The sequence below is a fragment of the Rhea pennata genome, chromosome 4, assembly GCF_028389875.1.
Source record: "Rhea pennata isolate bPtePen1 chromosome 4, bPtePen1.pri, whole genome shotgun sequence".
NCBI classification, from domain to species: domain Eukaryota; kingdom Metazoa; phylum Chordata; class Aves; order Rheiformes; family Rheidae; genus Rhea; species Rhea pennata.
In genome coordinates, this window is record NC_084666.1 from 47,752,505 (window position 1) to 47,769,730 (window position 17,226).

General features: G+C 40.6%; 1 protein-coding gene and 1 long non-coding RNA gene across 2 annotated transcripts in view; one reads left to right on the forward strand and one right to left on the reverse strand.

Moving 5' to 3' along the window:
- Positions 1 to 5,050: 5,050 nt before the first annotated feature.
- On the reverse strand, positions 5,051 to 12,398 carry LOC134139725 (uncharacterized). Its single transcript, XR_009958263.1, has 3 exons — positions 12,315 to 12,398; positions 6,690 to 6,794; positions 5,051 to 5,118 (listed from the first exon to the last, which is right to left on the reverse strand). It is a non-coding gene; the product is annotated as an uncharacterized LOC134139725 (long non-coding RNA).
- A 1,108-nt stretch (positions 12,399 to 13,506) lies between these two features.
- LRBA (LPS responsive beige-like anchor protein) overlaps positions 13,507 to 17,226 on the forward strand; it is a 402,463-nt gene continuing 398,743 nt past the window's right edge. Inside the window, exons 1-2 of the mRNA XM_062573872.1 lie at positions 13,507 to 13,751; positions 14,083 to 14,559. Of these exons, the coding sequence (XP_062429856.1) occupies positions 14,326 to 14,559 (234 nt within the window). The 5' untranslated portion in view covers positions 13,507 to 13,751; positions 14,083 to 14,325. The remainder of the gene's footprint in view (positions 13,752 to 14,082; positions 14,560 to 17,226) is intronic.

The following is a 17,226-nucleotide window of genomic DNA, read 5'->3' on the forward strand; positions in this document are numbered from 1 at the left end:
GGAGGAAATGAAAATGTCATGTACTGTAATATGACAAGCATGGAATTTACAGTAGTAATGTGTACTTGTAATTACCTTTCTATGTGTAAATGCACAGAAAGCAGAACACCAGGGAGGCTGTTTTACAACAGATTTAATCAAGTGAACATCTATGTCTCCTCATAAACTTACTTAACCAACTTTGAAAAAAGAATGGAGTTGATTAGACAGGTTAATGGGGTGCTGTCTTTATAAATGACAGATGGCCACGTTAGAACAGAAAGTTGTTCACTCTCCATTTTTTATTTTATTCTACTTATGCAAGTATTTTACTGTTCTCTTACTTATGAAAGAATTGCTCATACATTTTTGATTAGTAAGGTTTACTGAAAAAAAAAGTAATCTCCAATGAAATTGAACCTTTAATTGGCTGGATGTTGCAATTATACTTAAGTGGCAATAATCAAAACTAAAATACAAAATAAATTTTTTGGAGTTCCAGCTCCTTATAAACATCATGACCTCCCTACATTGGGTCGCAAATGGCACAAAGTGCTTACAGATTTGCAAGCTCATAAGAACATAACAAAGAAATTGAAACATGTAGAAGAAAGCTAGCTTTTTATCATAAGGGGAACCCATTAGTGGTGAATTTGACAGAGCAATTACAAAATTAAAAGTGAAAAAAGGCAAGAGTCTTAATTAAAAATAATAAAAATTATTATTGTAGTGCAACATTAACTATAGTTAAAAAAAAAAAAACTTGAGTTTAATGATTTAACCTCAGACTTATCTAAGTGTAGAATTTGAACTAGCCTAGATCTTGCCTCAGATATATGAGGTAAGAAGTGGATCACATACACAGTGCGAACTGAAGGAGGAGGGCTCAGTAAGTACCTACAAAAAGACATCTGGTAGTGTGCTGCAGGGGACCTGGCCAACCTGAGGAGAAAGTGTAATAGCTGAAGTAACTCTTGGAAGCCACCATGGCAGTAGCAGCTCTTGCCTCTTTGCTGGATGGCGTGCCACTTGGCAATGGCCTATATGCCAATGCTGGCATGTGTTACAGTTTGTGAAGCTCTGATGTAAATATTTTGAGTGCCCACTAAGCTGCTTCTTCCACTTGAAAAATCGTCATTCCTAAATGGACCAGAAATAAAGAAAATAAGATGTTCTACACTAATCCCTTACTTTTTTTTTTTGTCTCCTTTCTCTTTTGATCTTGCTATCATCTACCTTGGCACCTGCCAATGACCTGAAGCATACGGCAGCTTCATCTGATGCATATCTCTGATTAACAATCCTACTGAGTATCTCTCTAGCCTCCTGACATGAATTTGGTAACCCAAGTCTCACAGGAATATTTTTGCTTGAAGTGCGTGAATTTAGCATTTATGAGAAGCACTAGACTAACAGTTTTGAAAAGACTCTGAACGTCTGGAGTCTTTCTGCATTTACTGGTGTTGTAGTACCACTGCAATGCAAATATCTTTACATACATATCTTAAAATTTCAGACTTAACTACTTGAATTGCAGGTGCATGTAAGAAATATGCAGGACACCTAGTAATGTTCTGGCTGTTGACTGGATGAGGTGTAGACTGCTAAGAAACATTACCATATTTTTTTCTGCTAGTGACTCACTCTTTTGCTATCTGCAAAAGTTATATTCCAGATTGAAATTATAGGGTATAACAAGTATCCTAGTTGATTATTAGGACAGTAAGTTCACCCAGGCTTTTCCAGAACACCACTAAGGATTTGTGAAATCTAATTGTTATGCTCTTGATTTTGTCCTTGCACTTCTGCATGTCCAGGTAACTGGTTTTACTTTAGTTCACCAGAGAGATACCTGCAACTTTCTGGTAGCACACAGAACATCTGCAGGAATCACAGGTGCTGAGGAGAAGCTTTAATCTGCACGACTGGCATGTAGCCTTCTGGTAAGGCTGAGAATACATACGCGGGCTGTATAGGGTCATTCTCAAGCTGCTCCTTTCTAGCTGTTTAGAGATCAGAATAATATTCTTACTCCACAGAAAGGGAAACTCTGCATTAGCTAACAATAATGGAAGATATATTGCGATAGTAGATTGAGACAATGTGGCTGCAGTGTATTAGAGTCTGGCTCAAAATTTTTGCAAGCTTTCCAGGTGCTAGCATGGTGCTGATTTTTGAATAAAGTACAATAGCATATCACAAATTTAATTTCATTTACTTGTACATATTTAAATCAATAGTTTCCAGAGTGGTTGCTGATCCTCTTTAACAGAAATGGATCAGCTTATCTCTTAAATAGGTGAGTGAGTGGATGGAAGAGCTGCAGATATTTATTATTCTGGCTTTTGCTAATAACATTATAATCAACAGCTTGAGGTGATAATCTGACATCATATTTAAGTCACTGTGCAACTTCATCAATTTGTCCCACAATTCACCCCTTATTAACATAAAGAAAACAAACATCACCCTTAGTATTCATCTAGATAATTACCAGGAGTGCCTTTGTGTTCAGTATTGGCATTTCCAACAGACTAATTGCTATAACGTCAATAGAACTACTTATCAACATGTTACCATCTGGTCAAGTGTTACCAAGGCAAGATGGCCATAATGCCATGGAGATTGTATAGAATTACCTTTGCTCAAATCATTTCTTAAGTTCAGGCAAAATTTTACTATGAAGTAATGCCACAGCCAACCTCAAATACCATTATTCAGCCCTGCCTTGCTGCCAAATACGCAGAAATCTTTGTTAGTACATGTTTGTTCTTGGCCTGTGGAGTAAATGGCTGTTCTTGTGGTACCCTGCACCTAATCATAGTCTAGACTTTCTTCTTCACAAGAGAAAGAGCTGTCTTTTTGGTATGTTCCTAGCTTTTGACTTCAGGACCACCTGTGGCTAGCTCCAGGCATTAAGCATCTCATCTTCTTAGAGGATTTTCAGTTAATATATTCCAGATTTTCTCCAGAGCTCCTATTTTCCCCAGAGTTAGCTAGACACTCACAGCATTTTGAGTGGGGAAGAAGGTTATGGGTTTTTTTTTTTTTTTTTTTTTGTTCATTTTCAGTTAGTCCTAACTGGAGTCATCTGATAAATTGTTTCTGAAATGTAGTGGGGCTAATACAGAAAGGATTATGCAAAAAGTTTTCATCTTCAGGAAGGACAGTGACTTCCACAGTATCTGATGCTTAACAATCAACAACTGTATTCAGTGCTTATCTGCCTTGCAAAGCAGCCAGCTCTCATCTTTCAATACATGTTTTAATGATCTGAGTGTCTTGATAAATAAAATACCACAGCTAATCTATTCAGAAAATCCTCAATCACTTCAGTTTATTGTGATTTCTTAAGTAAATAAATGTGTAAAAGAATGTTCCTCAGTAGATGCAAGCACATGACTATTATAATACTCAAATGATTTAAGACACTGCATTTTGGAAGAGCCTGGTAAGTGCTGCAGTCTCCTAAACTTTTCTGTTTTCATTCCCATTCCTAAAACTGATTCTCACGATTCTTTATTGCTCTGTATGGATTGTCTTGCTGTGCACTTTCTCTTCGCCATTGATCCCTCTTTTAAAACAGTCTCTTAGTCCACATTCCTCTTACTTTTTGCTGTTCTCTCACCTGTTTTTTCCTTCACCTCACCATTTTGATAGTCTCTCTCCTTCCTTCCAGTGTCACTTCCTTTTCCTGCTCATCTTCCTACACACAGCATTACTAAGTTTTCTCCACTCCAACAGAACCTCTTCCCTCTGAATCCTGTACAAATGTTTCTTCAGAGGGAGCTATATTGAAAAGAAAACAAAATGATAAAAAATATGTGTAACAGAGTGAAATATATATAAAAGTTCAACTAGGCCAAAATTAATACAATGTTCCAAAAATATACAAAATTTGTTTAAAAAGAAGAATAACAAATATAACATGAATTATCAGAGAAAATCCTCCTTTTCCTTTTCCTTTTTTCTTTTCTTTTCTTTCTTTCTTTTTTTTTTTTTTTTTTTTTTTTGGTAGTCATTAGTTTCTGTGACTAACCTCAAATCCTCAGGTTTTTCTGTTCTCTTCCGATGGTTTTTACTTCAGAGTGAGGCTATCCAGGGAAGTACTAAAAGCCAGATGGAGATTATACAGCTTATGTATAAGGAGCAACTCTAATCTTTGTACTTGTAACCATACAACAGAGCTGAATGACTGCAGCATCACAATTCATAACAATAGTGAGCTGTTTCCACAGTGATCATTAACGAAGTTTAATTTTGTCACTCATCCCCTTTCATTATGTACCACAGGCCTGTAACTGCACTTATCTCACAGATCTTTATCCAACTCCTCTGAAATGTGATTTGTAGAGGATTTCAAAGAGTCCTTTGAGATCATACTAGAGTTTTGTGCAGAAAACTGCTTGTAATTCCTCTCAAAACTCTAGTAAGGAGCTATTTCTATGTTTTCCTTCTTTTTGACTTTCCATGTTCTGTTCTTGCCTTTCAAACAGCAAAGCAAGGGTTGGCTGGACAGTTTTAACAGTACCTAAGAAGTCACATTGTGCAATGCAAGCCAGTGTAATGAAATGAGAGGACAGAGCAGCAGCCTGACTGGGAACATCTGCTTCCAGAAGCTAACAGAATAGTTCCAGTCAAGCATAGAAGATGCTGAAGCGCATTCTCAAGGCCACCTCCAGCCAGCAGACTGTTCAAGCATATAGTTATGATGAATACGTCATTTAATTTCAGGTTTCAGTGAATAGGGCCTTAGTGAAGAAACATGATTTGTAGTATTTTCTCTGTGATCATGTCTTATGTCTCTATTTTGCCCAAACTGATAAAACATAAAGCCTACTACCAAAGTAGAAAACAAAGTAAATATTTCTTATTTCTCTAAATATTTCTCACAATAGCACAGGCATCTTTAGTACAAGGGAGAGAGTGGAAAAATGCTAACAAACTAAGAGTGTTTAACTCAAGAGGAAAGGTAAAGAAAGGTCATTAAAACAGTGAAAGGCACAATGAGTTGTTTCATAAGTTTATTCAGAATTTACTTTGGTAAAAGTTTGTATTTTCTTTCCTTTTATGGAGATGAGGTATTTCCTGACATAGCTTGGATCTTGTAATTCCTTACCGACACTTTCAGGATCTTTTCTAAGATAAAGGAACAGAAGAAATGAGCTAAAGCAGCTTCTTTAGCTCACCATCGGCATAATTTCCTGAGAGAATGGAAATTTATTTTCTAATGTCACCAAGATGAGGCTCATTAAATATTCATTTATTCAGTGCTATTTAAACACAGATAGCTGCAATCCACCAATCATGAACACATGCAATGCAGAAAAATGAAAAGAGATACCAATTACTCTTCTAAACAAAACTGAATAAATATATACCACATGCTTTTTAAAAATTACATTATAAAATTATAAAATTTCACATTATGAAAACATACTACATATAAAATTTAGCAAAATTAATACCATCCAAAATGAATACCATACAACACATTAGGCAAAGCTCACCTTTATTTCAAGATTATATTGCTCTCTTTAAAAACAGAGAGGACCTCTCATACTTGAGGTCAACAGTATTGATAAGCAGCTTTTTTATTTGGATTTTAATTTTTAGCCAAGGATTTTAGAAGCAGCTCTTAACGCTTAAGATTAGGAAGCGTTTTTTCATAAATGATGTATTTTTTCCCCTCTTTTTTCTTAAAGGCAGAGAAACTATTCTATAGCTTAAATCTACTTAATCCCACACTTTTCCTAACATTGCTGGAGGTACTGAGGCCTCTAAACCCCCAAGAAAACTGAACGCATCAATTTAGTTGGATGGCATAAGCAGAAGGAAGCTATGAGCTACAGAATATTTGGAACACTTGCTTTCTCATGGAATAAATCCTTGTTTAATCTAAGGGATCTGATCAGCCCAGCCAGATTTGCATGCAGCAACAAAAAAGGTTACTGACTCCAGTTGCCAAAAGTTATCCTTCATGCAACAAATGCAGCAAAACCCACAGCCTAGTGGGTCTATTCCTTAGCTGTATATCTCACTGCTTGGGATATCAAGTTAGTAAATTGGGACATGTCAGCCATTTTGCCGTTCTTGCTTTACAGCGGTCATGCTTGTCAAAATGATAAAGCAGGTAACTGGAGGGGGGAACCTCTTCACTGCGGTGGTAGCTAACTCCAACAAAGCTGGATCAGAGTCTGTCTTGTTTCATACACCACTGAATGGAAATTAGATTCTCTATGCTGAGTAGCTTGAGATTCTGTTTGTGGAAATACGCTATTTAAGGATGAGTATCTGTCCATGGACAACACTGGTTTTACTGAGAACTTCCTTTATGCACATTTAAGGATTGAATTTATCCTGGTAACTAAGTTAAGGACCTTAAAACTCACTCCAAAATTAAGTAACCCGAGTTATCTCAGAAAAGGTTCATGGAATGTACTGAGAACTATGTGAAGGATCAATGTTTTCTACATTGTTTTCCCTTATATCAACTTGCCTGTACAGCCCTTTGTTATCTCTCTCTCATAAAATTATTGGGAGAATGTCAGACTGCAACTTGGTCAATATTACAGACAAAAATTTTGTAATATGTGAGATGAGACCTCAATTCTAGTATGAGAGCATTCACATTCATGGAAGACTCTTCCAAACATTAACAAGCAATCAAAGAATTAATGAATCACAGAACAGTTGAGGTCAAAAGGGACCTCTGGAGACCATCTGGAACACTGTGTCCAGTCATGTTTTGATTATCTCTGAGGAGGATGGAGACCACAACCTCTCTGGACAACCTGCTCTCATGTTGGATGACCCTTAGAGTTAAAAAGAAAACAAAACAAAAAAACAAAAACATAGAATTTACTGTATTTCAGTTTGTGTACATTGTCTCTTGTCCTTTCACTTGGCACCAAGGAGCAGAATCTGTCTCCATCTTCTTTACTCTCCCCAGCAAGTATTTATAAGACCATTGATAAGAATCCCCCCAAGCCTTCTCCTCTCCAGGCTAAACAGTTCCAGGTCTCTCAGCCTCTCCTTGTATGACAGATGCTCCTGTCCTTCATCACCTGTGTGACCCTTTAATGGACTCTCTCCATTATGTCCATGTCTATCTTGTCCTGGGGAGCCCAGAACTGGACCCAGTACTCCAGATGTGGCCTCATCAGGGCTGAGTAGAGGGATCAGAAGATTTGAACAGAACTTCTAAATCAGCACACACTATATAGTACTTTAAAGGGTTACTTGAAAAATTTGTGGAAGGTATATCTTTCTTAAAATTGAATTCAGAGATTTTATGGGTACTTTCAACAAAATCTTATCAAGTACATTTCCAATTCATGATTTAAATTAATTTTTAATCCATGCTTTATGGTATTCTTTTGAGGTGTTAAGTTTCAGAGAAAACTTTTTATCATGTTGTATTTCTTTAACTCAGTACTTCTAACCTGATTATGGAAGGCAGAACAAGTGTTAGATTTGTAACCAGGCCAGAGGAACCCAGGACAAAGGATTAAGATGGTGTCTGATCCCAGTTCTCAGTGGTATTTTAAATAACTTCTACCTGATGTGGCCTATGGTGGCAGGTTTGGGGTAATCACCATGGTTGCTTGTCCATAAAACATGGTTAAATGGAGAACAGATCACCTGGAGAATTTAATGTTGGTTTCATCCGCCTGAAAAATCAAACTAAAACAATTGCCTTTGGAACCCTAAACTAGTAACCTGCTGAATATTCCCTGCCTTGACTGATGCACATACCCCACTGCCTTTAGCAATCAAGGCTAGTCAAGAAGTATTTATCTATCTCTAAGAAAATATATGAAAATCTGACAGGATTCAAGATGACACTACTGTCCTCCCTGGTAAGCTAGATTTGCTCGCTACTGGAGTAGGCAGTTTAGATGAAAACATGTTAAATTCATTAGGCTGGATTTTAGCAATTCATTTTATTTCATTTTTTGTTTCTAATGTGACATTAAAACAAAGAAGAAAACAGAAAAAGATTAACAACAAATGTTGTATTCTAAACAGAAAACAGGAGAGACCCTAAACAGAATTCATACTTTAAGTCACTAGGTACAGAAAATGTTCTGAATGTTATTTCACTCTGCTAATGCTTGGTAGTAGATAGCAAACCCACATTTAACTGCTGATGAAGAGTTCAAAGGTACAAGCCAACAGTGGAGGCAGGGGATATTTAAAAGCAGGCGGGTAAAGCTGACATGTGAAAATACATACTTAGCCAGTTTAAAGGCTCAAATAAAGATTATGACATATCTTACTTATAATAGGGCAGACAATGCTTTAGAAAACTACAGATTACTCATAGAAAAGCAGGGAAGCTCAAGCAATAGATGTGAGAAATCCAAAACATGTATATGAAATGATGACATCAAGGAATTCTAAGATTAAAATGTCAAGATTATACAGCATGTATATAACCATACAGTCTCACTGTAGCTTCGTAGAGAGTAAAAGTGTCAGCATTACAGTTCTAAAAGCTCTTCAAATACTGTGGAAGAAACTGCAGATGTTTGCGTCTTGAATTAGAGATTATCATCTCTTCCTAATAATGCATGTATGTAACTAAGGGAGACAGGGAAAGAAAGATAAAAAGGAAACTTACTCCTTTCTTCATTCTTGGAATTTCAAATAGGAAAGCAGCTATGCAATATTCTAGTCTTGATATACATTCTATAGATTCTGCACAGAAAACATGGGAAGCTTGATACCAAAATACACACAAACTAAAATACAGCTTTTCCAAATTAGACTGCAGACAAATTAAAATATTATTTAATAATATCAATTTAGAATAATAATAATTAAAGCCTTTAGCATGTTTATAAGGAATATTGCACTTCACTTTAGAAAGCCATTTTCAGGAAAAATTGGGGGTTTTTGGCTGTACTTCTTTCTGTCAACACAAGGAGATGTTATATTTAAACAGTTATATCCCACATATGGTGCAATATCAGGAGTATGGTGTAATTCTTACTACCTAGACAAAACACCTGTTGGCCTTTTTGGAGTCAGATTTTCAGAACACAGATATTCATAGGCAGGTCTGAAGATTTATTCCCTTTCCCTCCATGGAATGAAACAATTGCCAGCTTCTTATATCATGGAGGATGTTATGAAGGACATTTGTGAAGTCTTAAAATGTATATATATATATTTTCATACACATACCTATCTATCTGCAAGTCATGCCTATATCTCTGAAATGATCCTTCCTTTGGAAATCTTTGGTGCTGTCATGTTGCTGAAATACCTTGTGAATAAAAATCACATCTAATTAGAAAGCAAAAATATACAATATTTATAAGTACCTCTGGTACTTGTAAGAAATACACCAAATTTATTTTTTGTTTGGTGAACTAGCATTTAAAGCACACTTAAACTTTGCTTAAAGAGTCTTTAACAAAGGTGCTGGCGGTCACATTCATAAATGTGGTATTGTTATTTCCTGTCCAAACTGAGATTTTAACCATTGCTTACAGCATTCTAGAAAAGTTATTTGTGAACATGATGCCAGCTATAACACTATTTATTTACATAGGGGTATCCATGGTTTGTTACAGGTAAATATGGATGGGCAGAAAGGCCAATGTAGTCTAATAACTAGAGTTATTTTACCAGATATGTATATTTAGTTGTATCTAGTGGGAAGAAGCAGGAGATACGATCTAACTAGCTCTGTAGCAAATCATTTCCTGGTTGCAGATTCACTAAAAATTTGTTGTCAGACTGCTTACTGCCAGAGCAGAAGCAGCATAGCTCCCTTAATACAACTAGTGAGAATAGGGACAGAAGCAAACGTGTGATCAGTAACTTTTAAAATTTTGTTGTCTTATTTACCCTGTCAGGAAAATTCTTCCTGAAGTTACAGGTAAATTTATTTTTTCAAGATGTCTGAAATATCCAGCCTGTAAATTCATTCATGTCACTCTAGTTTTATACACACACATTAAAACAAACCACTTGGTTTGTAATTTGCTCAGCTAGTAAAAGTTTAAATAATATGTACAATTAAAATTTAAAGTGAGGCACCAGAAAGGAAAGATGTAACCAGAAAGTCATCATATAACAAAACTGGAAACTTGTCTTCCAAAGAGAAATACATCTATAAAGACTGTATTAGTAGTCAACAGTAAAAAAAAAAAAAAAAAAAAAAAAAAAAGGGCAAATAAGCAGCAACAGTTGTATTTATACATAGACATTCTTCTGACACAGGAGAATTACTACTTGTTATTTGTACAGCAATGTTGCTGTAGAGTTATCAGGGCCTCAGTATAATCCACCACACACACACACATAACAAAGGGACATTTTTCTCCTGAAGAGCTTACAACAACAGGTGGATTTAGAAGAAAAGAAAAGAACGCATAGATGGGAAAGCACAAGATAATTGTTTTCCTACAAGAACTATTTTGCTTTAATTTTAACCATATTTCTAGAGAGGATTAAGCGAATCTACATTCTCCTGCAAAACCTTCTTCTTTGTTACAGGTTTTTTACCAGAAGAATGAGAATTCTCATACATGACACATAAGCAGCAAATAACTGAAGAAAACAAAATGAATTCTTAAAGCACTTGAGCAAAATTGCAAACAAACTATAAAATTACTATCCCTGGACTAACTTAAAAAGGAGCTGACAGTTACTGCACGAAGTCTACCTAAGACTTCACTGTTCTGTTAGGTTTTACATGAAAGATTCTCAGAGACAAGAACAGACATCAGAGTAAAACCCTGAAACAGATTATACTGACAGTCTTTGAGTTAACAGAATTACTGGGAGAAGTAAATCTTCTTTCTGTCTCCTCCCAAAAATACAAATATAAAAATCAGGGTGGAGAAAAGAAAAATGACTGAAATCACTGAAGAATCTTTCATTGAGCATTGCAGTGAATTATGAAGAAGTTGCAACTACACCACTTGAAAAAACCTCACAGAACATAATTACGATGTGCATGATGACTGGTTTTTGTCTGTAATCCAATCATCTGGAAATGCATTTGCCTGTCTGTTAAACAGCTGGTACCAGATCCTGCAATCCTTAGTGGGATGTATGATCCTCATTCAGACAAGCAGTCTCATTGAAATGGCATAGTTAAAGACTATTTGAATGAAGAGTTCAAAGGAGCAGACCCTCTTGGTTCTTTATTACCAGATTTTCAGATAAATATCAGGCAAACAGCTTTATTAACAGGCCAGACAAAAAGTTCATTAAATCTGAGGCAATGTGCATGTAAACACGTGTATCTGTAGCCTGAGTCATCCTACAAGGAAACACTGAAAGGGCACCAGTCTTTGTGCTTTGCAACTGCACAAAACAGGATCTGCAATCTTAGGGGTAGATTGCTAATTGGATACTTAGCTAATAGTTTGCACATACAGCCAGGGTAGCTGCATGTGCAAACGTAAGCGTGTAATAGCACATACAGTTACTGCACTGAGAGGTTGACCCCTATGTATGAAAGTGTGACGCTATTTTGTTGTGTGCATCCATGTTATTTTCGGTTGCAATTTGTTGGGTAATTCTAGTGAATCTTAACGGCAGGTCCAGGCAGAACCAGGATGGAGGGAAAAGAAAAGAAGGGGGAAGAAGAACAGGTGCTACGGGAATGGCTGATGAATCAGCAGCGATGCTGAGTCAAGGACGGAAACAAGCCCACGAGGGCGCACGGCTGCCTCGGCGCCGCATTTCAGTCAGGGCATAAACCCGGCAGCCGAGGCGCTCACGGCGGTGAAGGTAATCCAAGGCTCAGGCCGCTCCACCGGCCAGGCCGGCTCCCTCCCTCCCTCCCTCCTCGCGGCCGACCGTTGGTCAGCCCGCGCCGTAACGGCCACCTCTGACCCACTAACGGTCGCCGCGAGCCGTCGGCGGGAAACCGCCCCCGCCCGCGCTGTGGGGCCGCGGCCCCGCTCCCAGCGCTCTGCGCTGAGGCGCGCCGCTTTTATTTTTCAAACTTTTAGAGGGAGCGAGAGGGCGCTTTTTCAGCGGAGGGCAGGTAGGGAGGCCAAGCAAAGGGGGCTGCGGCAGGCCCCGGCTGCGGAGCTGTGACAGGAGCCCCCGGCAGCACCCCGTCGTCCCGCCGGGAAATAACGTTGCTGAGAGGAATTCTCCCCAAAACGCACTGCGATCAACGAGCAGGTCTCATCTGGCAGCGCAGCCCGCGAAACACGTCCTTTGGGGCAAACCCTGGTGAAACCACAAGCCCGTCTGTAAAACGAGCTGCTTCCTACGCAAGCCCGGAACAGTCAACGTATTCTCTAAGGTTTTTAACCTGAAAGAAGAGAGCGCGCTTCCTTCTTTCCTCATCCCCTCACCTGTTTTATCTGAACTCGTCAGATCTGAATTGCGCCTCACGCGACCTATATTGGCACTCCCGGGAGAGCAGCCGGAGGAGGGAGGACGCCGCCCGCCCAGGCGGGAGATCAGGGCGGGCAGACCGCTCGGCCCCGGCCCCGCGCTGCCCCGCCCCGGTGGGGGCGGCCCGGGAGCCGCGGGGAAGCGATGCCGCTCCGCGCCGCCGCCTCGGTCTCCTCTCAGCCAGCACCGGGAGCTGGAGCTGTAGCAGACGCAGCTGACCCACATGTCATTAAATCTTCCCCCGCCATGCTCCCGCCGTAAATGTGCTACCTGGTCTGCTGTGCCTGCTTGTGGTTTTCCTTCGGTTTTGGGCCGTGAGCACAGCTGGCTTCCTTCTCGCACGCTGGTTCTGCACTTTGCCTGGGGCGGTAGGATAGTATGGTTTCTTTTTTTCAAAAAATTGCTTCTGTATTGCTAAACTACAAACAGTTGTAGATCAGTCTAGCAGAGAGAAAGTTTTGGGAAAGTTTTTGTATATGAGATTAGGACCAGCCTGATCTGCATGGGTATCAGATTCAGAAACATGAATAACTTCATTGAAGCCAAATAGCTCGTTGTGGGCTTGCTACCTCATTGACCCTGAGGAGGAAGGGCAGAGGGAAGGGTTGAGAAGGCCTGAAGCACCTTGTGAAGCACAGAAAAGGCAGCAGAGCCAGAAACAAGAGGAAATGCGTAGGGCTACAAAAAGTACGTTCTTCTTGCCGTCTGAATCAGCACACTTATACACGGCACCCACGCCTTCCCTGTCATGTAGCCTGCCGATGCATAAAGGACTCCCAAACCCTTCGGGAGCCGACTCTGCACAGCACCTCGGCCAGGAACCGGCACACCAAGCCCTCGAGGGTAGGTCGGGACCGGTCCCTGCGTCCTCGGTCTCCTCCTGTCCTTTTACTCTTGCCTGACGACAGTTGAGCAACGCCCTCACGCAGGCCCCGCAGGTGCAAGCCTCTGCCAAAGGCCCGGGGGCGCGGGGCGGGGCGTGGGACGGGTGCGCGCCGCTCACCTGGCGCACCTGGGCGCACCTGGGCGTGCGCGAGCGGCGGCGCCCGCCCCGCGCGCCGTGGGCCCGCCCCGCCCGCGCCGGGCCGCGCAGGCGCACGGCTCCTCGCCCGGCGGCGCTCCGGGGGCTCAGCGCTGTCATGGCGGCAGCGAGCGGCAGCGTCGGCAGGAAGAGATGGGGCTGAGGGAGCCTGCGGCGTGAGGCGGCAGCGGCTGAAACTTCAGGCTCTTCCCGGGAGAGGAGTGGCCGGTGTTCCTCCACCCGCCCTTGCGCAGCAGCAGGCGAGCGAGCGGGGCGCCGACGGTGAGAGGGGCAGAGCCGCTGCCGCCTCCCGGCCGTGGAGCTGGGCGTCACGGCAGTCCGTGCCCCTCGGCGGCGCGGCGCGGCGAGCGGGGTGAGCGCGGGGAGCGCAACTTCCTTCGCGGGCGGCCTGTCGTTGCACCTGTCCGCGCCGCGCGGCTGGGGGTGGTGGCTGAGGTACGCGGGCAAGAGCTGGGGACGCTGGAGAAACAGAGAAGGGAAGGAGGAGCGCCTTCCCTTAAAAAAAACCTCTTCAAGAAGGCAGCTCGCACTGTGCAGCGGGGTAGCGGGGAGTGAGAGCTTCTGCGGGCTACCGCTGCCACCCTTCTCGGGGCGGGGAGGCGGCCGGGGGAGGTGGGACCCTCGGGCTTGTGCGGAGTGCCTGGCTCTCAGCGACTTCAAAAATATCTGGGGTTGTCCTTCAGGGCTGTAAATACCTGCCTCAGGGCAGAGAGCTGCTGACAGACGCCTCCTGCTGAGGAAAGAGCTGGGACTTGGAGGACGCGCCCGCCCTTCCTCCGGCGCCCGTCCGACGGGGGTTCATGAGCTGGAGCTGAAGGGGAGGAGTGGGCTGCGGGCTACCGTTCCTTGAGCCGAAGTTGTTCCTTCTTCCTGGAGCGGCGACCGTGCCTTTGGCGTTTCAAGTTGTAACCTGAAGTGAACTAGCCATGGCGAGTGAAGACAAACAAGTTGTTCAGCCAACAGGTGATGATGGAGGAGGAGGTGGTAGTGGAGGAGGAGCGGGAAAAGAAGGAAATGCTGCGGAAGGGGGAGGTGTGTTGCAACCCTTGAATCCAGGAATACCTATTCGAGGCATCAGGATGAAATTTGCTGTGCTGACAGGACTGGTGGAAGTTGGTGAAGTATCCAACAGAGACATAGTCGAAACTGTATTTAATCTGGTAAGTTGATTGCCTTTTTGGACGAGGTAATAGCCTGTGTGTGCAGAAGAATCCTGTGGTTTTTGATGTTATATTCCTGTCTTTGTGTTTTTCTGCATGTTTACACTTTCACAATAGATTTCAGCCAAGTTCTTTTTACTTACAAACAGAAAAGCTGAAGATAAAGCAAATAAGCCTCTCTACACGCATTTAAACTCTAACAAAACAACTCTGAGAGTAGCAACCTTAATTTGCCTCAGAAATTGTTGCTTTATCTGGAATTGAGAAATGTATCATAATGTTTAAACATTCAACATGTACTCAACAGAAGAAAGTGTTTAGTAACTCAAAATGACATCAAAATCCATGCCTTTTTTTTTTTTTTTTTTTTTTTTTTTAAATAAAACAGCCTTTCCCATGAAGATGTTCCCTCTTCTAGAAAAGTAAACGCCTCTCCACTTTGACTTTCTGTTTGCTTTGAACTTCCATGTTCTGTGTACTATGGGGTGGTGGTGGGGAATACAGTTAAATGCTTTAGTTACTTTTTTTTATTGGGAAGAGTAAAATTCAGTTTCAATGGCCTTTTTTATTAATAAGCTAGTCAGCTGCTATTTTTTGAATATTGTGCAGATGACTTTAATACTTCATAACAAATATTACTAAGAACTGAGGACACAACTTCTCCTGTGTAGGCTACAAACATAACACGCTCTTGAACGTTTTGGGCAGCATTTGAAAAAATTAGGCTAGTTATTAGTGTTTGTATGCAGGAGCAGACCAAGCACCAAGGAAAAGATTGTTTATAAAGATGCTCTGCTATTATTAAAGGCCTTAAAATGTTTCTAATTCTATCAAGAATTCACATCATTCCTACTTGCTTTTAGTGAGTACCTTTGACTTTAAAACAGAGTGAGGTTTCTTACAAACCAGGAAGTGAGAGCAGGTGCAACAAGCATAAAGCTTGTAATGAGAAAGTCAGTACAGAAGACATAGTGATTTTTAAATACTATTTGCATTTCTGTTATTTTGTTAATAATATTTCTTAGGTTGCATGTAAATATTTAGTGACTATTAGAACTTGCATGTGCTGTGTCCAATGTTTTTTTGATATTACCTTGATTTCTTTCATTATGGTAAGTGTCAATTTCACTTTTTTTCAAGATATTCATATTAACAGAGTTTAAACTTGTAATTTGTTAGGTTGAAAGCCTCAGTGCAGAGGAAATGTAGTACTGGCAAAAATGAAGTGGAGAGTAGAGGTTTCATGAGTGCTTCAAGTAGGAGAAAATGATTTAAGTTACAGAGAGTGCACTTGACAATTGTTCTTGACTTAAGCGGGTGCTCGAATACGTGGATGGGAGAGTCAAAGGAAATTCTGGTAAATAGTTTACTGCTTACGACATTTTCAGGAAAAAGTTCTTCATGAGTGCATTAATTTTCACTTTGTTCCTCACATGCTTTCTTGAGAGTTTATGTTTTATGGTAGTAGTGGAAAAAAGTTCAGCAAAGTAGTAAGAAGTGTAAAAGCTGCTTGATCCTGTGATTTCTCTTCTGCCTATGTGTGGAATAGAAAGGAATCAAAAATGTAGCTTGATTCAGAGAATCCTCATTTTTAGGTTAAAAGGGATCAAAGAATTTGATCTATAAATGTTTCTGGAGCTTCTTTTTTTCATTAGAAGTAGGGAAAATAGTTTCTTACTTTGTGGAAATTCTTGGAAATGTGTTTTCACTTTCTATCCAAATAATACAGACACCTTTCTGAGAAGATTCTCTAACCATTCCAGCACACTTGCCTATGACATAGGAGGCTAAAGTTCAAGCCTCTGCACCGCTTTATATTATTGAAATAGAACTAGTTGGTGGATAGCTATTGTAAAATAACTAATAACTTGGTGGTAAGGACACTTTGAAATGAAAGTTTCTGGTCAAAATCAGGAAGAGTAGATGCCTTGTTGTCCTGTGTCCCAGGAAAACAAATCAATACTGTTGACCGCTTTGGTGGAGGAAGATCTTTAGATTTTTGTTTTATTTTATTGAAACTAGACTACTTAAGAACCAAACTAGCCAGCATTCCCATACCTTTTGTTACAGAAAACACCTACTGTCTGTGATTTTTTTCTGAAAATTGTTAAACTGACTTCTTAATGTGACTTTCTGTAATCTGAGTGTAGTATAAGGGGTAAAGAGCTGCAGCGTTAACATCTCCCTACAAAACAGTAGTTGCCTACCAGGCATCAGGGTTTGCCTCCATTCAGTACTTAGCTTTGATCTCTCCATTTTGTCAGATCATACCTCTAAAATCTCACTGATCAGAATTTGGCATGTGTGAAGTGATGTTTAGCAATGGCAGATTTGATTTTCTGTGTATGTACAGATTTAATTTTTCTATGAAAAAGTAATTTTCAGCTATAGCTTTTACAGCAGTGTGTTTCCCAATAGCTTTCTGAGCAAATAACATTTATGTGTGTGCAGGTTCAGTTGAACACATGAACATCATGCTGTGTGCTGTTAGTAGCAGAGTTAAGCTCCAAATATCCCACGCTATTGAGTTTTCTTCCGTTTGGTGACTCATAACTGCACTAGCTCAGCAGTGTTAACAGAAATCAGCTAGCTTTCTTCTTGTACTTTGGAAGGAGACATACAGTATTTGAGGGGTTTTGGGGGGGGCATTAGTAAAGTGAGCTGGAG